At 59.6% G+C, this 21,797-nt stretch overlaps 1 protein-coding gene across 11 annotated transcripts in view; it reads right to left on the bottom strand.

The window, feature by feature from the left end:
• Nucleotides 1-1,895: 1,895 nt before the first annotated feature.
• Nucleotides 1,896-21,797, bottom strand: part of TNRC18 (trinucleotide repeat containing 18) — an 89,806-nt gene continuing 69,904 nt past the window's right edge. For all 11 annotated transcript variants that reach the window (XM_070362128.1, XM_070362127.1, XM_070362134.1 and 8 more), the window contains 12 exons: nucleotides 19,100-19,521; nucleotides 15,384-15,536; nucleotides 14,990-15,131; nucleotides 13,172-13,289; nucleotides 12,653-12,728; nucleotides 12,391-12,499; nucleotides 9,795-9,911; nucleotides 9,236-9,400; nucleotides 7,601-8,898; nucleotides 3,915-4,151; nucleotides 3,730-3,804; nucleotides 1,896-3,379 (listed from right to left, as the gene is read on the bottom strand). In XM_070362128.1, coding sequence (XP_070218229.1) covers nucleotides 3,173-3,379; nucleotides 3,730-3,804; nucleotides 3,915-4,151; nucleotides 7,601-8,898; nucleotides 9,236-9,400; nucleotides 9,795-9,911; nucleotides 12,391-12,499; nucleotides 12,653-12,728; nucleotides 13,172-13,289; nucleotides 14,990-15,131; nucleotides 15,384-15,536; nucleotides 19,100-19,521 — 3,119 coding nt within the window. In that variant the 3' untranslated portion in view covers nucleotides 1,896-3,172. The remainder of the gene's footprint in view (nucleotides 3,380-3,729; nucleotides 3,805-3,914; nucleotides 4,152-7,600; nucleotides 8,899-9,235; nucleotides 9,401-9,794; nucleotides 9,912-12,390; nucleotides 12,500-12,652; nucleotides 12,729-13,171; nucleotides 13,290-14,989; nucleotides 15,132-15,383; nucleotides 15,537-19,099; nucleotides 19,522-21,797) is intronic.

Raw genomic sequence — 21,797 nt, 5'->3', positions numbered from 1 at the left:
GAGCGTTGGCTTAGTTGCCCCGAGGCATGTGGGATCTAGTTCCCTGGCCAGGGATCGAACCTGTGTCCCTTGAATTGCAAGGTGGATTTTTAACCACTGGGCCACCAGGGAAGTCCCTAAGGTAATTATCCATATTTTCTTATAGCCCTCTTGCTAATTGCTTGGGAGTTGCATTTTATAGGTCTCTTTTTTAAACTTTCTTTTGTTCTCTTATGATATGATGCCTATTTTTAATGTTTGTATTCCTTTTTGTGTATTATAGATTTTGGGTGCTTTTTTTTCAGTTTTAACATTTTTATTGAAGTATAGTTGACTTGCAGTGTTAATTTCTGCTGTACAGCAAAGCAATTCAGTTAATATCTTTTAACATATTCTTTCCATTATAATCATAGAATATTGAAGTTACCTGTGCTGTGCAGTAGGACCTTGTCACTTATCCATTCTCTATATAAAAGCTTACGTCTGCTGACCCCAACCTGCCACTCCATCCCTCCACACTTGGCAACCATCAGTCTGTTGTCTGTGATTGTTTCATTTGTGTTATATTTCAGATTCCACATGTCATACCGTATGATATTTCTGTTCCTGAGTTCACTTAGTATAATACTCTCTGGTTACAAATGGCGTTATTTCATTTTTTTACGCTTGAGCAGCATTCCCCTGCATGTATGGACCACACTGTTATTCATTCATCTGTCGATGGACACGTAGCTTGTTTCCCCGTCTTGGCGGTTGTGAACAGTGCTACTATGAATGTAGGCGTGCGTGTGTCTTTTTGAATTCTATGGTTTTGTCTCAATCTGTGCCCCGGAGTGGAATTGCTGCCTGTGTGGTGTGTGCCCCCTGGTGAGTGAGACTGGCCTGAGGCTGCAGCCGGCTTCCTGGAGGGCAGGGCCAGAGGCTGGCACCAGGGAGCTAGGCTCTGTGCTGGACTCGGGTCTACAAGCCGCCTGTCTGCTGATGGGTGGGGCTGCATCTCCCACTCAGTTAGTTGTTCGGGAGGCAATGTCCTAACACTGGGGCCTACAGGCTGTTGGGTAGGACCAGCTCTTGGAGGGGGTGCCCCGCAGCTGTGCAGCTGTGCGCACCAGCATCCACATCGTTGGAGTGCCCAAGAATGGCTGCTGCCCACGTCTGTGTCCCCAGGGTGAGCCATAACTGCCCACCCCCTGCCTCTCCAGGAGACCTCCCCCGCCCCAAGACCTGGGAGACCTGGCCAATCTCCCATCAAGGTATGGCTTTCGCCCCCGAGGCCTGGAGCACAAGAGATTCCGTGTGTGCCCTTTAAGGGTGAAGTTTTTCCCCCTAGCCCTGTGGAACTCCCAAAATTAAGCCTTGCTGGCCTTCAAAGCCAGATGCTGGGGGGCGTGTCTGCCCAGAGTAGGACCCCGAGCAGGGGAGCCTGGTGTGCGGCTCAGAGGCTCACTCCTGCAGAAGTCCTTCTTCTCCAGTGTGCGGCTCAGCCCCTGGGGGTGTCCACCCCTCCTGTCTCACTGTGGTTCCTTCTTTACGTCTTCAGTTGCAGATCTTTCTGGTAGGTCCTGGTCCTTTCACTGATGACTGTTCCGCAGAGCTGTGATGTTGGTGTGCTCACGGGTCCTTATGCTCTGTCGTCTTGGCCCACTCCAGCCTGGCTGGGAGAACTCTGCACCGACGGACACAGGCCAGCCTCCGCCCGGTAGCCACTGACTGTGTCTGCTGACCAGTGTCAGCGAGGACAGCGTCGGTGAGGCTAGGGAACTTTCCATTTCCGCTAGACTGGCTCACCCGCCAACAATCGCAGGCAGCCGCTGGCTGCTCTCCTCCTCCTGGAAATGTCAGCCTCCCTCCAGGAGCTGCATCCCAACACCAGGCCCACCCCAGCCCCTGAAATGAACCACGCCAGACAACCGTACTTTTCCAATTATAGCTTTTTCTTTTTTCTGTTTTTTTTTTTTATGAAAAAGATCACACAGAATTCGCCAACAAACAAAATTCCAAAAGAAACTTAAAAAAAAAAAAGGAAAACAATAATTCCCCCAAAAAACAAAACCGAAACCTGGCTTTTCCTTCCCTTAAGATTGTCTGGACGAGGCCTCCCGTCCCCTGGAAGGCGCGGGGGCTGCTAAGTGCTTTCGTGGGCTGAGCAGGGCCATCTGCCCTTTCAGCCTCTGCTCTCCCTAGGTCCTTCTCCATCGTGGGGGCGAGTACAGTACACCTGGGCTGGGGGCGGGTGGGGGTGTGCTTGGGACAGGACGGGGGCCCGTGAAGCGGGGTGCTAGACACTCACAATCTAACAGGAAATAAAAAATAATATTCTGCACGTCAGAATGTGTTCGCTTTTTTTTTTTTTATAATTTGTAGCTATTTTTTTCACAGTTTTAAAAAGTTTATATTTATATATATTTATATATATTTATCTTTATATATATAATTAAAAAGTTGACTCCATTTAAAGGCGTATGATACAGGGAAGAGTCTCTTGGTACAATAAAACTGTACAGGCTAAGAACTGCCGCCTCCCCGCGGGCATGGGGACGAGGTTTCAGCACCATGGGCTTGTCTGTAGTGTGAGGGTCTGGACCGGCGGGTGGGGTGGGCCCTCCCCGGGGCCTCAGGGCACGCAGCCCGCTCCCCCTGGCACCTGGCCAATGCTGCTGGACCACCCCCCAACCTGGCTCTGCTCCCCGAGTCCAGGCCATCCTGAGAGGGTGGAGGGTGGAGGCCAGACCCCAGGCAGGCGCCCACGCAGGCCCGGCTGGGTCAGTGAGGCTGGGGGCAGGAGGCCGGCCCGGCCCCGCGGTGGGAGGCTCAGGGTGCGTGCTGTGCTGAGGGGGCGGGGCACCAGGAGGACCCACCAGCAGTGGGAACCTCCGAGCAAGCATGAGTTTGGTTGCTCAGACACCCCCTCCCACCAAATCCCCAGCTGGCGTCGGCCTGAGGGTCCTGGGGCCTGGCCTGGCCAAGTGCTTACAAGGTGCTGGGGGGCCCCAAGGGGCCGGCAGAGCCATACCCTGATCGCTGAGAGGGGAGGGAATCTGGACGTGTGCACATGTGAGCACGCACGTGCATGCATACGGGCACACACATGTACACACTTACACGCTGGGGCATCCACGGGCACACCTGCATGCACACAGCCCGCGCACGCGGCCGCCAAGCCCTGGCAGTGGGGGGCAGGCGGGCCGCCGGCTCAGCAGAGCACGGGCACGCCGTCGGTGGAGAAGATCATGCCCGTGGTGGGCTCGTAGGTGCCCGCCAGGTAGTACAGGCCCTCGCTGTCCTGGTGCTTCTTGGTCTGGAGCATCTGCTCGTACTGCTCCAGGCCCACCACCAGGCACTTGTGCGACACCGTCTGCACGTCGTTCTCGTCCACGTGCGAGGACTGGTACAGGGCGCGCTGTGGGCACATGGCGGCATCAGGGCACGGCGGGCCAGAAGGGAGCCCCGGAGAGAACCCAAGAAACACGGCGGGCGGAGGAGGAAGGCAGCCAGAGACCCAGAGAGAGCCCCTGGGACAGGGACACAGGCAGAGACGGAAAGAGACCCAGAGACGGATACAGAGAGATACAGAGACTGAGACATCAAGGAAGGGACAGACACACACAGAGACCCAGGGACTTGAGGAAGAAGACAGCAAGGGCGACAGAGGCCGGCAGAGGCGCAGACCGGGACACAGCAGGCAGCGGTGCGGGTCGGGAGCCCCCCGAGTGGGCGGGGTCATAGGAGGCCCCACCCCCGCGCTCCTACCTCCATGAAGTCTTTCCTCTGGCTGGAGGCCCGCAGGGAGGCGGGGAGGCTGCGGCCGGACTTCTGGTCCCAGGGCTGTGTGCGCAGACGAGGGGCTGCCGTGAGCCTGGGCCCGGCCTTGCCTGACCCCTGGCCCCAACCCGGCACCTGGCCCCCAGACCCCAGAGCAGGGCAGCCCGGCCCACCTGGCCTTCGTGGAGGCGCTTGCCCGGGCTGGTCTCCTCGGGGTGGTAGAACCACTTGACGCGGACCACCATGTTGCTGCCCCACGACTCCCACATGCTCTGGATGCGGCCGATGTAGGGCAGGTTGGGGCGGCCGGCCGACAGGAAGACGGCGCAGTCCCCGATGCGGATCATCTCCTTGCCGCGCACGATGGCCTTGTAGAAGAGCTTGCGGGCCTTGCCCTTCATGCCGCGGCGCTGCAGGCGGGCGGGCGGGTCAGGGTGGGTGCGCCTCCCCCACCCCAGGCCCTGGGTTCTGCAGCGGCAGTGCAGGGCGAGAGGCCCCTGCCTGCCCTGATCGGGAGCCCCGGCTCACCCCCGTGGCAGAGTGGGCCTCCAAAGGGACTTTACGTGAACTAAGACTCCGTGCTGAGAACCGGGTGGGCACTGATGCGGGGTGGGCGGGGGGGGGAGGGCCCTGGGACGCCCACACGAGCCACAGTGCTGCAGACGCCACACCTACTGCCGAGTCCCAGCAGGCCCCCACTCCTCCTGCGGGGTCCTGACACCAGCCCCTGAGGCAGAGCCGGCCCCTGCTGACCCCCAACTTCCAGACGGATGGGGAGGTCGCCCCAGCCCCGTGCTCTCTGCTCCACTGGACACAGATTCCACTCGACACTTGCAAAGCCCATCGCCCTCCGGGCAGCCTCAATCTACATACACCACCCTGAACAGTGAGCAGTGCCAGGTCTCTGCACCAGTGGGCCCTACCAGAGGCCAGGGAGAGGGGCCTGCTGCTGCTGCTAAGTCGCTTCAGTCGTGTCCAACTGTGTGTGACCCCACAGACGGCAGCCCACCAGGCTCCCTGGTCCCTGGGATTCTCCAACCAAGAATACTGGAGTGGGCTGCCATTTCCTTCTCCAATGCATGAAGGTGAAAAGTTAAAGTGAAGTCGCTCAGTCGTGTCCTACTCTGAGCAACTCCATGGACTGCAGCCTACCAGGCTCCTCTGTCCGTGGGGTTTTCCAGGCAAGAGTGCTGGAGTGGGGTGCCATCGTCTGCTCCGGGAGGAGGGCCTGGACAGTGTTAACCCCCAGGCACAGCCGACTGCCCCACACATTACCCCAGGAAAGCCACTCACAGAGATCATAGCTTGGCCAACAGGATCCAGCCCTGGGCTGGTGGCTGGATTTCTCTTCTCGCAATAAACACTCCCTGGCGGCCTCTCAGCGCTCCTGCCTCTCCAGCGTTGGGACAGGCTGGTATGCAGGCTCCAATGAGTCAACAGACCAGCCATCGGAGCCCAAACTCTGCCCGAGGCAGCCCCGCGACCAGTCATTGACCCCAGGCCAATGCTGCCCAGGAGCCAAGCCGGCTCAGCTCTGCTCTGCCCTCCAGTGGAGCCCTTGCGCCTTCCCTTCAAACCAAGTTGTAAAACCCGCCTTTCCCTTCTCGGACTGGCCACTAGGCGGCGCCAAGGGTGTGGGGTTTTTTTTTTTTTTTTTTGGTATAAACAAGGAAAACCTGCATACTAATTTCCTACCATACCCGGCTGACCCTTTTCTACTTTTAATTCACTGAGTCCCTGGTGAGACTTGTTTGTTTGTTTAGCCACATCACAGCATGTGGGATCTTTGTTCCTCGACCAAGGATCAAACCTGTGCCCCCTGCAGTGGAAGCAGGGAGTCCTGAAGTCCATGACAGACTTTCTTACCTGTTCTGTAAACCGCTCAAATTATTTTCAGCTCAAGGCATGTTACAAACTGATTTAAGGTGAGATAGGTGGCTAAGACCTCTAAGCCGGCTCATCTTTGACAGCAGGTATGTTTTCAGGCCCCAAAGGCTACCTTCTTCAGACTCAGAGATGCCCCCTTGATCCATGGAGTGCCTAGTGGGGCTGACCCCGCCTCTGTGGCCAACACGGGACCTGATCTGGCCAATCCAAACAGCCCACCCTCCTTCTGGCCACTGTGATTGGCTCAGGGGTGTGCTCAGGCCCTAAGCCAAAGGAGGCTCCACCCACTTTCCCTGGAACCCTAATTTTTAAAAGAAGATCCTTCCTTCCCACTGTCACTTCTGAGCTAGTAGGTCAGCTGAAAGCTACGGGGCTGCCTACTGCCAAGAGGAGAGGAGCTGCCGGAGAAGGAGAGCAGGGCAGAGAGAGAAAGGAGAAAGTAAAGCTGGGAGCACGGGTCTGAGAGGGATCTGAAGACAGCCTTTGGGCTGCTGGATCCAGCTGGACCTGAAGCTGACAACCGCAGACTTTTCTATTAAGTTTGGCCCTGTGCTCCGACCTCTGCAGCAGTAAGTGCACTCAGTAACAGTGACACTGGAATGTGCAGAGAGCAGATGCCAAGATAAGGAACTGGCCGATCGCCCTGGGGACAGGGTGGTGAGGGTGAGCCTGTCCTTGGCTCAGAAACCACTGCTCTTCGATATGTCCCTGGACAAAGTGTCTGCCTGGATCAGGGCTCTGGCGGGCCTGGTCAGGAATGTCTGAGTGTGGCTCATCAGCAAAGACCCTAAAAGAATCACTATACCCCGGTTTGCTGTCTCGAGTAGTGGCCTTGCCAAGAGAGGCGCTTTTAGCCTGGAGCCCGCAATCCAAGGTGGATGAAAGTCAGATAGCTCACACCCTGCAGGGTCAAGCAGCAGATCTTCTGCCCCAGATGACCCCAGGGGACGAATCAAAGGCAAGGATGTCAGAAGGAGAGCAAGAGCTGTGGGAGTGGGAGGACACCCCCTTGTCTGACAAAGGGGGATCCCCCACCCTATCCTAAACAGTCTTTGGGGGTGCAGCCTGGGGCCAGGTGGAGCTGTCTGTCCCGCCCCAGGGGATCCAACCGCCCTTGGCTGGCACAGTGGCTAGCCCTAAAAGGCTGCTGCCAAGACAGAAACCCCCAAGCGAGTCTCGATACATCACCATAGAAACGAACCCCTAAAGCCTGCCTGCCTGGCAGCACCGGCATTACAGAGGTCCACACCCAGCAGGGCGCCTGGCTCCCGCGTGGCCTCAGAGGACCCTGGCTCAGGGCAGCGGATGCCGCGGGCAAACCTGACCTGACTGGCTATTCCCATGGGCCAGGGGCCCAGCTCTTCCTGCCCAGGGGCGTGGGGCGGACTGGTGGCCTCTGGACTGTTCCCTTTCTACATATAGAAGCTTCACGCATGTGCATGCATGTGCAGGTGTGTGCATGTGCGTGTACAAGTGTGTCTGTGTGTGCACAAGGCACAGGGTGGGCCAGGAGGGGTCCTTCTGCAGAACCGACCCCCACCCACGCCAGGGGCGGCCACGTGCCTCAGACCCAGTCAGCCAGAATGCTGGGCCTTCCCCTGACTAGCTCAGGGCGGGCAGGGACCCAGCCAGGCCCAGGAGACTCAGTCCTGGACTTCAACCTGCAAAGAGGGAAAGAAGTGCCTCTGCTACGACTGCTAACCTGACCGGCCCGAAAGTGAAGAAAAGAAACTCAGGCCACGTGGCTATGTGGCTCTGAGACCAGCCGCACGGTCACTACAGGCCTGCCACAGGACTGTGTGGGTCAACTGGGTGCCTCCAAGGGTGGGTCTAGGTCCCCGGGACCAGGGGGGCAGTGCTGCTCCGGGATGGGTGGGACTCGGGAGTCACATGGACTCCACAGCTGTGACCCAACCCTCCACCATGGGGCTGCTGGGACGACAGAGAAAGATGACCCCCCCGCCGCACCTACCTGGGTGGGCTTGCCGAACCACTTCCAGAGCTGCCGGGCGGGCAGGAAAGCGGCGATCTTGGGCCGGTTCTCCACAGACGGCAGGCGCTGCCTCTTGGCCAGCTCCTTGGTGGTGGGGAGGTGGACACCCTCTCTCTTCTTGGGCCGGCTCTTGGCCCCGGCCTGGGCCTTGGGCGGCAGAGGTGGCGTGGGCTGCGGAGGGGGAGCCTGGGCCGCAGGCGCCGGTGCCTTCTTGCCGGGGGAGTGGGCTGAGGAGCGGGCCTTGCCTGCCTGCTTGGGCGCCTTGCTGGGGAGGGCCGGCGGGGCGGAGGGACCAGCCGTGGGGGCGGGGGCGGCCTCGTCATCAGAGCTGCAGGAGGAGTCGTCTGTGGTGGAGGAGGAGGAGGAGGATGAGGAGGAGGACGAAGATGAGGAGGAGGAGGACGAAGATGAGGAGGAGGAGGACGAGGATGAAGACGAGGACGAGGAGGACGAGGAGGAGGAGGAGGATGAGGACGAGGAGGACGACGAGGACGAGGACGACGAGGAGGAGGAAGAGGACGAGGCCCTGGAGCTGGAGGCGCTGCAGGTCCGGCCGCCGCCGCCCTGGCCGTCCTCCTCGCCCTCCGTCTCGGAGCTGCTGCTGCTGCTGTCGCTGCTGCTGCCGCCGCTGCTGCTGCCACTCTCCGACTCCTCAGCCCCGTCCTGCTCGGCCTGGCCCTTGTCCGGGCTCTTGGGGGTCCCAGAGTCCTCGAACGCAAGCCCGACCGCAGGCTCCTGGGCCAGGTCGCCATCCGCAGCCTTGGGCCGGGCGGCCTTGGGCTCGGGGCTCCCGGCTGCCGGCGCATAGCTGCCCAGGCCAAGCAGGCCCTTGGGCTCCTCCCGCAGAAGCAGGGCCTCCTTGGCCTTCTTGCTCTTGGGCGACGTCACGCCCTCATGGTCCAGCTTGACCAGCAGCTCAGCCTCCTCCCCTGGCCTCCGGGCGCCCTTGCTGGCCGACTCCTCGGCAGCCCGGGCCTTCTTGGGCTTGGGGCGGGTGGCAGGCATGGTGATGGGCACGGTGACGAGGGGGGCGGGGGCCAGGGCCGCCGCAGGGGCTGGCAGCTCCCCGAAGGGCTCGGGAGCCGGGCAGCTGGCAAAGGTGGATGGTGCTGGGCTGGGCTGTGGGGGCGCCGGGCGAGCCTTGGGGGTCTTGGCTCGCTTATCCACGGGTTCTGGGGGGCTCTTCTTGGAACCTGGGGTGCTGACGGGCTCCAGAACCAGTGGGGTACCGGGGACGTCATCTGTTGAGCCCCCCTCCTCCAGGACGGCAGCTCTGTCTGCAAGAGAGGAGGAGCAGCCCGGTGAGTCAGGGCTGGGGGGCCAGCGAGCCCATGTCCTTCCTGGCCCTGCAGAGCTGGGCAGAGCTGGGGGCCCTCTCAGGTCCTCGGGATGAGCGGCTCTCACACCGCACCATCCCCACTGCCCTGGAAGCCCTGCACTGGATTCTGGAAGGACACGCCTGCCTGGACCTCGGTTCTGCCTCTGAAAGACCCACGAGCTCCTTGAGCCTGCTTCCTGTCAACGTTCCCGCACAGGCGGGTGGGGGGTCTCTGTGCAGACACTACAAGAGTGTGGCAGGCCCCGCGTGCCGGCAGGTCAGTCCCCAAAACGTACCGCTCTTGGCCTTGGTGCTGGGTTTCCGCCCACGACCCCGAGCCTTAGCGCCGGGCTCCTCGGGTGCCGCCGCGGCCCCGTCCTTGCTCTCCCCGGCATCTTTGCTGGTCTTCCGGCTGCGGCGCTTGGCGCTCGGCACCAGGAGCGCCGGAGATGGCTCCGCACCTGCGGGGCAGGACAGACAGCAGCTCAGGCCCGGCCTCCGCCCCCCACTGCTGCTGGAGCGTCACCCGTCCATGGGCAGAGGGGTGGAGGGGAATCGGACGTTGCAGCGTGGCCTGCACCCGCTGCGTGGTCAGGCGGCAGGCCCGTCTGCAGGAGCGCAGCTCGGGGGTCTGCACCTGCGTGCAATGAGGCTTCCTCGAATAAACGAGCAAGGCAGGGCTGACTGTGGTCTTAGTGGTCCATGTGGAGGATCCAACGCCCTGCAGCCCTGGCACTTCTGGGTCAGTGTCCCGGTCCTAATTCTGACTAGTCGAGGGAGCCGCGATGAGGCATCTCCCCTCCGAAGCCCGGGTTTCCTACTGGTCAAGGGGCAGGGGGGTCCCAGACCACTCACACTGGATCTTGTAGTCGGGCGGCAGGAGGCGGATGTGCGAGAGGGGGATCCTCCCAGTGTCCCCGTCGTCGAACTCCACGGTAATGAGGTCCCCGTCATCTTCCAGGCCCAGCAAGCCTGTTGGAGGAGGGCAGGGTCAGGGGAGGCCCACGGGCCTGGGCCCCCTGGCAGACGCGGGGCAAAGGGGAGCAGACACCAGCCACTGAGCAGCCCCGGGCGCAGGACGCATGAGGGCAGGTGGGCAATGGAGCAGGATGTGGGCTTTGAGCCGGGCAGTCCTGGGAGCGTGGGCTCCCCCTGTCCAGCCAGGCACGTGGCCATGTCCACCTATCCAAGGCCCTCCCCAGAGTGATGAAGGAACAGCGAGCGTGGGACCACACAGCAGAGGGAGCAGGCTGGAGGACAGCAGCTGCAAGAATGTGGCCTCTCGGAAGACGACACCTGAGTAGACGAGCGGGACTCCTCCATGCTGGGCCCGCTGTGCCAACGGGAAGGAAGCAAGCTTTCACAGGGGAGCCCTGGGGTCCCCTCTCCTGAGCACTGAGCGCCTCTGCAGGCTGGGGTGCAGGGGTCACTGGGCAGACTAGGGGTCACACGGCAGCTGCAAGCTTCACGCCAGGACACTTGGCACAGCAGAGGAGAGTGGTGGGCACCACACCAACCAGGGTGACAGGGAAGTCCAAACACTGAATGGTGTCCCCCAGCCCCACTCCTAGGTGCTGGACGTGGAGCCCCAAGTCCCGAAGGATGGTGCCACGGGCGGGCTGGCGGGAGGAGCCGCTGGCGCTCGTACTTGGCGCCCCCGCCGTCAGGTCCTGCCCACACACAGCTTCCAGTCCCCTCGCTGAGCATCGCCAGTGATGAAAGAACAGCCTCCAGCAAAAGACAGTAGAAGGACAGAGGTACAGACAGGAGCCCGCAGAGACGGGAAGGGGACTGCAGGAGGAAACAGAGCTGAAGAAACCGCAAATGGAAACACTATGGCCTCAGGGAAAAAAGGAATCCATGAAACAAAGAGAGATCACTAAAAACAGAAAAAAATCAAAGAATAAGAAAGAACTTTAGAAATGTTATAAACAATAGCAGACACATCAAAAATGCAACGGAATAGAAGGACCGGAAGGCAGGGGTGAGGAAATCTCCCAGAAAATAGAAAAAAATAAAGAAAAAGATGATAATGGGCAAAAGACAGCAGGAGAGGGCCACCAGACAAGTGTGAGACCCAAGGAAAGAGGGTAAATGAGGGAGGAGACTCTCCAAGAAGAGAGACGAGAAAAATCTCCAGGAACTGGAAATCTTCCTCCAAACTAAAGTGCCCTTCCCCCAAATGCCCAACAGAACACACACACAGAGACAGAGAGACACAGAAAGAGACAGAGAGAGAGAGAGAGAGACAGGGAGGAAAAGACAGACAGAGACACAGAGAAGAAGAAAGACAGACAGACACAGGAGAGAGAGAAAGAAACAGAGAGAGAGAGGCCACATGAGATTCCAGATCTGGGAGTAAGGGGACGGTGCCAAGTCTCCCATGACGATTTGGGAATAACTCTGGTATAGGATACCTCCGACATCAGAATCCACATAACGATAGAATGCTGACTTCAGAAAAAGCGAGGGAAGGTGATTTCCAATGTAGAATTTATACCCATGAACTACCTCTAAAGACTGGGAGAGAACAAGCAGACTCGGACGTGTGTGTACTTGAGGAGTTTCCCTCCCACGGACCCTTTCTCTCTGGAAGCCATGAGAAGGTCCTCTGCCACAAGAAGGGAAACAGACACGAGATGCAGCACAGCAGAGAGGTGGAATTCTCAGCAGGACTGCAAGCACAGGTCCCAGCCGCCAGCCCATGGGGCTCAGGAGGCTGGAGCCCCAGGAGAGCTGGATGGGGAGGCACGGCTCCCTTCGTCAGGGGACTCTGGCCCAGCGCTCCATCCCCATCTCCTGGGCACATACAGGTGACTTAGGCGGCCGACAGGTGGACTCCCTTTGCCCCCGGGTTTGACTTGGGACTGTAACACACGCCCAGACTCCTGGCTCCCAGATGCATTGGTTTTGCACTAGCTCAGTGTCCACCACCTGCTCATCTGCGAGTTCTGTCTGTATCCACACTCACGTCTTCTGGGCTACCGTTACCCTTTGTCTGCCCAGCTGTCAACCTCTTATTCTGTTCACACGGTCAGATTCCCTAGGGAAGCCGCCTTCCCGTCTCTTCCAGTCCACAGGCAAAACCAGGAAGCTGCCTCACTCATTAGCAAGGACGAGCGCAAGACACAGAACCCAGGTGACCCAGGCCAGTTCAGTGCAACTCCATTCTGGGACTCAGATGGGAAAGCGGCGCATTCCATGAGACAGGGTCTGTTCAGAAGGTGAGGAGTCCTCGGGGGTGGGGCGTGAAGCCAGCACAGCTGAGAGCATGGCTGACGGACACAGGGACCCTGAGTCCTGATGACCCCAGGGGAAAGTCCCCGCTCCAACCAACGCCAATAAAACTCAATGCTTAAGTCTGTCTGAGCTGGCCTTCAGGAACCAAATGGATCCATGCTGACACGCTGGGAAACGGGGGTGCCGTGAGGGTCTTGCGGGCGGGTCTCACCTCGGACCACCGTGCCAGGGTAGAGGCAGCGGTACTGCTGGCTCCAGTAGGCTGCGATCCTGGTCCCTTGCGGCAAGTAGCGCGTGGAGGCCGGCCTCACATCGATGATCTGGGGAGGGGAGGAATGAGCGCCAGGCTGGCCGCCCCGGCCCCGTAGCCCCGCCCCCACCGCCTCCTGCAACAGCCCAGCGGCCCCGCCCCGGCCCCGCCCCCACCGCCTCCTGCAACAGCCCAGCGGCCCCGCCCCCGGGCCCGCCCTCACCGCCTCCTGCAGCAGCTGCTCCAGACAGTAGATGTGGGGCCGGTTCCCACGCTCACCCTCCACCACCACTCGATATCTGCAAAGATGGGGCGAGGTGACGTGAGGTCCCCCCAGGCAACCCCGCCTCAGCCCACGGCCAGCTCTACCTCCTGGACCACCAGGATGGGGTGTGCAAGCTGGGGGGTTGCTGACTTGCTGCACAAGCTTAGGACTGGTCTCCCCACTCTGGGCCCATCTCCTCAAGATGACCAGGCGGGGTCACAGATGCAGGGAAGGCCAGCACGCCCTCTCCTGCTCCCTCCCACTAAGCCCTGTCCACCTGGGGGCCACCTGGGAGTCCGCCCTGCCCCCTGGCCCGCCCACAGAGTGTGCTGTTCTCCAAGCCTGCCTGAGCCCCCATCCTATGGGGGGAGCGGGGAAGCCACAGCTCAGAGAGCTGAAGCAAGGCGCCCACAGCAGCCCGGCAAGGCTCTGGGTGGGGGTCTGAGGCTCTGTGCGAGGCGGCCCACCCCCACTCACATGTCTGGCGAGTGCAGGGTCTGCACATGCCCCGCATACAACAGCTTGTCGTCCATGGGGATGAGTACACGCAGGCCGTCCTTCAGCTCATCCTTGTCAATGATGCAGGAGCGAGGAGCTGAGGGCAGGCGGTGAGGTGAGGCTGGAGCAGGGGGCGGCCTGGAGACGCCCCCTGGGCCCACCTGGCCACTCCAGCACCCCTCTCTGCAGTGTGCCCACGCGCACACGCCCCCCTCCCAGCGTCTGCAAAGACCCCAGGCAGGTGGGAACGCAGGTGACGCCCACGCAAGGACCAGCGCTTTGCTGAGCCTCAGCCGGAGGCTCTGTGCCATCAGACCCCATTGCCACCCCTCAGCTGCAGTCTCCCGCCTTCCCCACGAGGAGCACTGCCTGTTCTGGCAGCAACACCCCCAAGGCTGGGCTTCCTGCCCCAACCAGCCCCCAGCCCGAGACTGCCGCTCCTTCTTTCCCTCCATTCTCCTCCAGGCCCACCCACGCTGCTTCAGACTCCTGGACCCAGTCTTCTCCTCCGTAGGACCCTGGGCCCAGCCCCTCACTGCTGTCACCTCACTCAGAGAAACCCAGATCACTGGCTGGGATGGACGGAATGACGGGCCCAGGTCTCGGTGCCCGCCTGCACCCGCACCCCTGCCACAGCCTGAGCATGGGTGCAATGGCTTCCCACCTCTTGACCTTGGGCATGGCCATGTGACCTGCTTTAGCCAGTGGATAAGGGGAGAAGAGCTTGAATCTGAAGGGAGGCCTCCCTCCAGAGGCCTTCCGGTCCCTCTCGAGCCTCTGACAGCAGGGCTGTCAGAGAACAAGCCCTGAGCAGCCCAGAGGCCCACGCTGGGCAGACCTGTCCCTGGTGTCAATGGACTGCTAGCTGTCCCATTATCACCAGAGCAAGCCCAGCTGAGGTCACCCTGCCGTCCTGCTGACAGCCTATTCCCAACCATCACTGAGTCTGCATGCTTGGTCGTTACACAGCGATAGCTGACAAATACACTCCCCAGTAGGTGACAAAGCTCCTCGGGGCTGGCCTGGCTCTTCTCACTGTACTCCCCCAATTTACATTCTTTAATCTCAAGCTCCAGACCCCCAGGTCCAAGTGCCTACTGGAAGTCATCGCTCTGGGATGTCCTCCAGGCACCCCAAACCCCAGCCAACAAAGCCCAGCGGTTCCCTCTGTGACCCACCTCAGTGACAGCTGCCCCCACCTGCCAACACCTGTCCACAGGCCTTGCCTCCCCGCATCTGCTCACACAGCCCTCGAACACTCCATCCCGCCCATGTGCCCCGGCTCCCCCCACAGGGTCCCACCACCCCTGGACCCACTCCCTGGCCCACCCTGACTGCTGCTCACTCAGATCCCCCAGCAGTCTCCTAACTCATCTTCCTGGCCCCCACTTCCTGCCCCAGCCCTCCAGTTCCCTGTCTACACAGCAGCCAAAGAGCTTACCGTGAAACCAACCTGACCACCCTGACCTCCGTCTTACTGTTTTCAGGGCAAAGCCCAAACCCCCACCGAGGCCCTCAAGACAAGGGGTTCTGCTCTGCCTGCCCCCAGTCCAAAGCCGCTCTCCCGCCCTAACTGACCAGCCCAGAGTCACGCTGGCCTTCCTGCAGCTTACCTCGGGCACTGCTGTGCTCCCGTCCAACCTTGGGGCCTCTGCACACGCCAATCCCCCGTCACCCTGTCCCCTCTCTACGCGAGCCTGGCCTGGCCCGCTCGGGCCCTGCTGGCAGCTGCCTCCGGGGAACCCCCTGCACCCCCATACTCCAGGCCCGCGCCAACACGGCATGGCAGGCGCTCACCTGGGGTCAGCGGCCGCTCTGCCGCCCCGCCTCGGGGCAGGTGCTCGTCCTCGGAGAAGCTCGAGTCCTGGTTGGGCTCAAAGTCCTCCTCAGCGGCCATGCTCTCCATCAGCTTGCTCACGGCTCCTCCCTTGCCCCGGTTCTGAGAACAGAGCAGGACAGACCGACGGCTGAGGCCGGGCCGGACCCCGGCGTCACCATCAGGCTGCCATGCAGCGTGGCACAGAGAGCAGCAGCCAGATCCCACCTGAGCGCCAGGAGGAGGACAAGACGGGTTGAGGGAGCACCTCCAGCTGCACACAGATCTTGGGGTTGGGAGGGGCACCCAGGATCGCCCGCATTTGTCAACTGAGCAAAGCAACTCTGCCGTGCCTAGGCCCCCGGGGAACCTCACCTCCTTCTTCACCTCCTTGCCCTTGGCCTTGGCCTTGCTCCTCTTGGCAGAGGCTGGGGAGCTGGTATGAGGGGCCCGGGCCTCGGTGGGCAGGGCAGGAACGCGGGGCGGTGGCAGCGAGGCTCCAGATCCGGCCTCCTTGCCCTTCTTCTTCTGGGGATGAAGCCAGAGAGTGGCTGTCAGAGGGCAGAGCGGGCCCAGGCCCCACATTCACCCTCCCGCCCCTGGCAAGCATTTCCGGTTTTAATCTGGCTTTATTACCACTATGCATTACTTGTTATAAAAAAAAGAATATCGACGTGCATGTAGCTGAGTTCCTCTCCAACGAGCCCACCAACCGCAGAGGTGACTAGAGGGAATGACAACAGCGTGGCGTGTCCTTTCCAGAACTTTCCCCAAGCACACACAATCATGTAAACTCACAGGCTACGCAAACGCATTTGTGCACACACAGTACTTTTTTTTCCTTAAACACGGATGGGAATTTACCGAAAATTCCGCTGTGCAGCCTCCCTCCCCCCACCCTCTGCCAAGTGTATCTGGCAGACAGGGAGAAGAGGCCTCCCTTTTTATTGTGACCAGCCGACCGAGGTGCCTTGGCATGGAGACCTGAAATTCATCTGGCTGCCCGCCTGCTTTTTCCCTCTGCTGAATGAGGCCAAGAATGACGACAGCGTCGCTCGGCGAGGCGGGCACATTCCTGGCAGGAGCGTGCAGAACCGTGCCCCCACTGCCCAGGGCACTTCTGGGGACCAGCAGTTACCTTCCTCTTGCCCCAGCAGTGGGGGACACCGAGCTCAAAGCCCCCAGGGTGGATCCGGGATGCTCCCTCCACTGGAAAGTGGGCCAGTGCACAGGGACCGTGCGAAGCTCCACTTATCAGAGCAAAGGAGTGGCAACAACCTAGATGTCCAGCAACCTGGAGTGTCCACAGACACAGTTACAAGCTTCTATCCCAGAGGCCAAGGCCCTGTGCCAAGGAAGAGGTGACAGCATGGGAGATGCACGTGATGATATTCGGGGCAGGCAGCAGGCTCAGGCCACAGAGGTGACGGGAGCAAGGGCAGGGGTCACTTGGTGCATTTTAGAAGAGACGTGCCTGATACCAATGACCGAGTCACGGGCCAGGGGAGACGGAAATTAAGACAGAGAAAAAAAGAAGACTGGGCAAATGTTACCAAGACAGCAGTAGAAGTCACAGCTTCCACAAGAGACGAGTGAAATTCAAAGCCAACAGCGTTAAAAGGAACAAAGTGGGGAATGTTACAAGGATAAATGCGTTCGTTTTAATCTCTATTTAGGGGGAGAAGTATATATATACAGCTTTATATATACTGAAGCAACTTGGCGTGTGCGCACACACAGACACACACACAATGTTTTCTTATTTCTGATGTGTCTTGTAATCCTCTTCCCATTTCTGAAATCAGAAGGCATCTTGGGGGTGGAAGGACAGTGTTTCATGTGGTCGTGTCTCCTTTTCCACCTGACTTCTATTATTAAATAGACAGCCTGTCTTATGGGGCATGTCTTTGCAGTTGCATCTTCAGGAAGAAAGGGAAATTGACAGCAAAAAAAAAAAAGAAAAGTTACCGCTGCGTGGAATTTAATTTTCTTCCTTTTCTTTATCATCCAATTACTGTTACAATCAGATAAAACTGGTAACTTTCTTTCCCACTAACCAGAAAGCCCATATCTAAGAAACATTTCTTCTTTTAAAAAAAGAAAAGAATTCCGAAGGTGACGAGTTCTGTACACAGAGCAGAGATGTTTGTTGCTGGGATGACTGCCATGGCAAACACCACCATCAACCAGATCACCGATGGCCAGCGTGGCTGTTGGCAGGAGATACTGAAAACCACAGGATGGCCAGATGGTGGGATGCTATTCCTTCACTTAGAGAGTGACTTTAAACAAGAAAGAAAGAAAAGTAAGCTAAAAAGTTGATGGCATGTGGGAATGCACAAGATCTAACTCCAAATCTAGGAAGCAGGATACAAAAGGGCACCTCACCAAACGGTGAACCGTTTGGCCCCAGAGCGGTTTCCTTCGTGTCTGACGCCCTAGGCAGTTAATCTGTTCCGTTCCACCTCTGACTGTATCGTCAGGAGGCTGGGATCAGGTGAGCCCCTGGCCCTCTCCTAAGGGAAGCTGCCTTTTTGGGAAAGGCTCAGAGAGGCTGGGAGCCCTGTGGTTAGGGGCTCAGGCACTAGGCCTCCAGTGTAAGCTCAGCTCTGATGATCATTAGCTGCTGGGCTGACTGGGACGGTTCCGGGGCTACCTGTGAGGTACAGTTTTTAAGACTTCCTTATAAGGCTTGTAAAACCCTCCTTACATGGCCTGTGATGTCAAAAGCAGTATGTACTTGGTCTCTCCCCACCCCCTGCTGTGTTCCTGATACAGCGCTCCTACAGCGCCCTGGCATTTCCGGGGTCACAGGCACATCTTCTGTTCTAAGAAGGGGACATGTGATGAGCTCGTGGATGGCCTTAGGATGGGGCCTGGTCTGCAGAAAGACCAGCCACGACCCAAACTTGAAACTTCGGCCTCATCCCCGTTCTTGGGAGAGGAGCAAGGGGCTGGATGGAGCCTGAGTGACTGCTCTCCATCGTGCCTCCGTGATGAAGCGACCACGAAAACCCCTTAGCGCTGGGGCTCCGACCACAAGAGGGCTGGTCCACACACTGAGGCGTGCCGGAGGGGGCATGGGGCTCGACGCCCCTTCACACACACCCTGCCCCTCACGTCTCCTCCACCTGGCTGCTCCCAAGCTGCATCTTTTACGATCAACTGGACCAGTAAATCAAGTGTCTTCCCAAGTTGTCATTTTGGGGAATTATTGACCTGAGTGGGGGGCGGGGGTGGAGTCACGAAAATCCTTGATTTACAGCCAGCTGGGCAAAGAGCACAAGTGACCACCTGGGACTTGTGCCCGGCCTCGGGGGTGAGGGCTCCACCCGTGGGGTCTGTGCCAGCTCAGGGGAGTTGGAGTCAGAGTGTTTTAGCAGAGGACATAAGCGTCCCCCCACCAGCACATGCAGGATCCATGGCAGAGCGATTAGGACATGCCGGGCCCACACCGCAGATCCCCCAGTACGGTCATCATCATGCATTATTCCAGCATCTTCTCTCCAGAAAAACCCGAGGTGGCTTCGGCCGTGAGGGGTCACGAATAAGGGGTCCCTGCAGATGCCACCCAAACGCAGCCCCTTCCCCTACCGGCCGACGCCGAGTTCTGTCTCTTTGGGTGGCTTTCTCGAGAATGACACTGTGGTGTGGGGGACGCAGGGCAGAGGGGCCTGAGCCAGAGACCCATGTTGTGAGCTGGCTGTACGGTATGAGTGCAGCTGGAAAGGCAGCAGGCCCCATCAAGACAGACTTCTCACAGAGTTCTCAAAAGGGAGGTGTTCCCTCGGGTGGGGAAAAAAAAAAATCCCAGCTCTATTTTCACTAACTTCTCCAGAAATGAGGTTTTCCTTTGGGGTGAGCCTTTGCCACTGACAGCAGTCACTGCCCTGGAGCATGCGACAGTTCCCATAGAGGCCTTGAAACACCGCCTGAGACCACGCTTCACACGACGGCGCTTACTGGCCCAGCTGCCGGGTGTCCTCACCAAAGACGCCCGTCGAGGGGCACCCAGAGGAGTGCCCACCACCAACGGAGGCCTCAGCATCGCGCTGCCCCCCGGGCGCCCGGCCTCCCCGTCCCAGGCCTACCTTCCTGGGGTCCTTCCTGTCCCTGGCGCGGCCGGCGTCCTTGCGCGGGCTGGGCAGGCCGGCCTTGGCGCAGCGGCCAGGCTTGGCGGCGGTGGGCGCGGCACTGCTGGGCGCGGGGGGCGCCGAGGCGTCATGCAGGAAGATCCGCTCGCTGCGCCGCCGCGTCCACAGGTCGTCGTCGCTGGCCTCAGGCCCCGCCTCCGGGCCCGGCTCCTTGGGGCCCCGCGACTTGCGGGCCTTGCGCCCCTTCTCGGCCGCCAGCTTGGCCTTGTCGGGGCTGCTGGGGCCGGGGGTGCGCGCACCAGGCGCGGCCAGGGCTGGACCTGGCTCCCCCAGCCCCTTCTTGGGCCGCAGCAGCCCGGCGGGTGACCGCTTCCGCACCTTGACCTCGCTCTCTGAGTCGGTGTACTCGAACTCCGTGCCTGCGTGCAGGTGAGGGGGGCGGCTGTGGACGGGGCGCTCTGCGGCCCCCACTTCCCACCCTGGCCACCCCACCCCTGCTGCAGGGACGAGGCCACCCGGGGAGGCTTCCGCCGCTTCCAGGGAGGATCCTGAGGCCGAAGATCCGAAGGACTGTGGCCCACTCCCATCCCGAATCACCCCAGGCTGCCCAGACTCTGCTCCGGACCCTTTGCCCCAAAGCACTGTCTGGGAATGTGGCATCTCCTGCCTGGCCACGTGTGAGCTTCCCGGCTCTTCCTGGGCCTCCTCGAGCATCCAGGAGCCCTGGGAGGGTGAGCCGGGGAGAGCCCCACACCTGCACGGGCAGCAGCTCTAAGGGAGGTAGGCGGGAAAGTCCACACAAAATCCCCAAGCCCCAGCACGGCCTTGCCTCTCAAAACTGGGGGTCCTAGACACCCAGTCCCCTTTCAAGAGGACAGGATTCCCCAGAATCCACACAGATCTGGGGCCCAGCCCCTCCCCACAGCCAGGGGGCCACTTCCCTCTGCTGCAGGGCAGCCCCCAGCTTCCGCCCAGCGCCTGGGCTCCTTGAACGCACAAGCTCTCCCCAACATCCGTTGTCCTGTCCTTGTAAGCCCCCCGGTCTTCGCTCCTTCTGGCCCCTCTGCCCACACCACCATCTCTCCCTGCCCTCCACCTGGATGACTGCAGCCTCCTTTCTGAGAAGACCCACTCCGCGCCCTGGGGAGTCCTCGGGCCACCCCTCCTCACCACAGGTACACGGCACACTGCAGAGGTCCCACCTGTGTTTGTCTATCTTGGCGTGCTCCACCCCCAGAAGTAGATCCCCACCTTCTCCTGGAGCCCCCAGAGTGGTACAGCGCAAAGCTTGGCCCAGAGCTGGTGGCCAGGAGAAGACTCTAAATGGGGGTGAGTGGTGCTTCTCCCCATCAGGGGAATGAAGAGGGGCCTGCCTCCTCCAGGCAGACCCCAGGGACGAGATGTCTGTGACAGTCCTGGGCTGACCGCCCCAGAGAAGGACTTGCCCCAGGTCAGCCGAGAAGCCAGGGCTGAACCTCAGGCCTACTGACCCTTGGGCAGCCAGCAGCCTGGCCACAAAGGCTCTTGCGGGAGGCTGAGACCCATCACCCCAACAGATGCAGCCTCGGTGGCAAGGGCAGGGCCAGGGGAGGGGCCACACTCCAGGAGAAGGAACCACTTGCAAAGAATGATGATCTTATTAATTCATCTTTTGTTAACAGACTTCCTGCTGCAGGGGAGATAGCTGGGGCTTTCTTGGCTGATTAGGGTGCAGGCCATAAAACACTCTTGGTTTGTGAGCTCTGCTTCTGGGTATGAGGGACTGAGACCCCACCTGATGACAGGTCCCTTGCAGAAAGCCACCTGCAATCCAGGACGCACACAGACCGCTGCAGGCGCACCGCACAGGGAGCCGGCGCGGGCAGGGCGGCGGGCGGGACTGGACCCTCGCCTGGAGAGCAGGGGCTGGGGCCTCCTGCTCACCGCAAGATCGGGTAGGAAGATAACAGTTAAGAGCCTTTGGGGCAGCACAAGCAGTGCCGGGAACAGAGGACACGGTCTCGTCAGGCCCCGCGGTGGGGACAAGCACGAGGCCCGCAGAGACGGAAGCATCTTGCCGCAGCCTCACTGCGGACAGGCCGGAGCAGGGAGCAGAACCCCCAGCCTTGATTCCCAACCAGCGTCCAGTGAAATGTCTCCTCCTCCCCAAAAAAACAGGCAGAAAGGAGGAAAAAGGAACAGGCCCAGAAAACAGACAAAAAATAGTACAGAAGAGAATAAGACAAAAATAGGCTGAACGTCAGGGGATTAAAAGAGACATACGATGTGAAGAGTAACCAAAGTTGAGCTGCAGTGGCTGTATAGACAGGCCTCACTTCATTGTGAAACTGCACCTTTTACCAACTCGAGATCGGTGGCAACCCTGCGTCGAGCACGTCTGTGGGCGATCGTCTTCCAAGAGCGTTTGCTCCCTCTATGCCTCTGTGTCCCATTTTGGTAATTCTCACAAGATTTCAACTTTCTTCATTATCATTATATGATACCATGCTTGTTATATCTGTGAGCAGTGATCTTTGATGTTACTACTACAACTCACTGAAGGCTCAGAAGATGGTTGTCGATTTTTAGCAATAAAGTATTTTTTAACTGAGGTAGGTGCTTTTTTTCTTAAGATATAATGCTACTGCATCTTTAGGACTATAATATGGTATAAACCAGAGAAGGCGATGGCACCCCACTCCAGTACTCTTGCCTG

The sequence above is a fragment of the Bos mutus genome, chromosome 25, assembly GCF_027580195.1.
Source record: "Bos mutus isolate GX-2022 chromosome 25, NWIPB_WYAK_1.1, whole genome shotgun sequence".
Lineage (NCBI taxonomy): Eukaryota > Metazoa > Chordata > Mammalia > Artiodactyla > Bovidae > Bos > Bos mutus.
The sequence above is the reverse complement of the archived record's forward strand: the minus strand, read 5'-3'. Positions and strand labels throughout refer to the sequence as shown.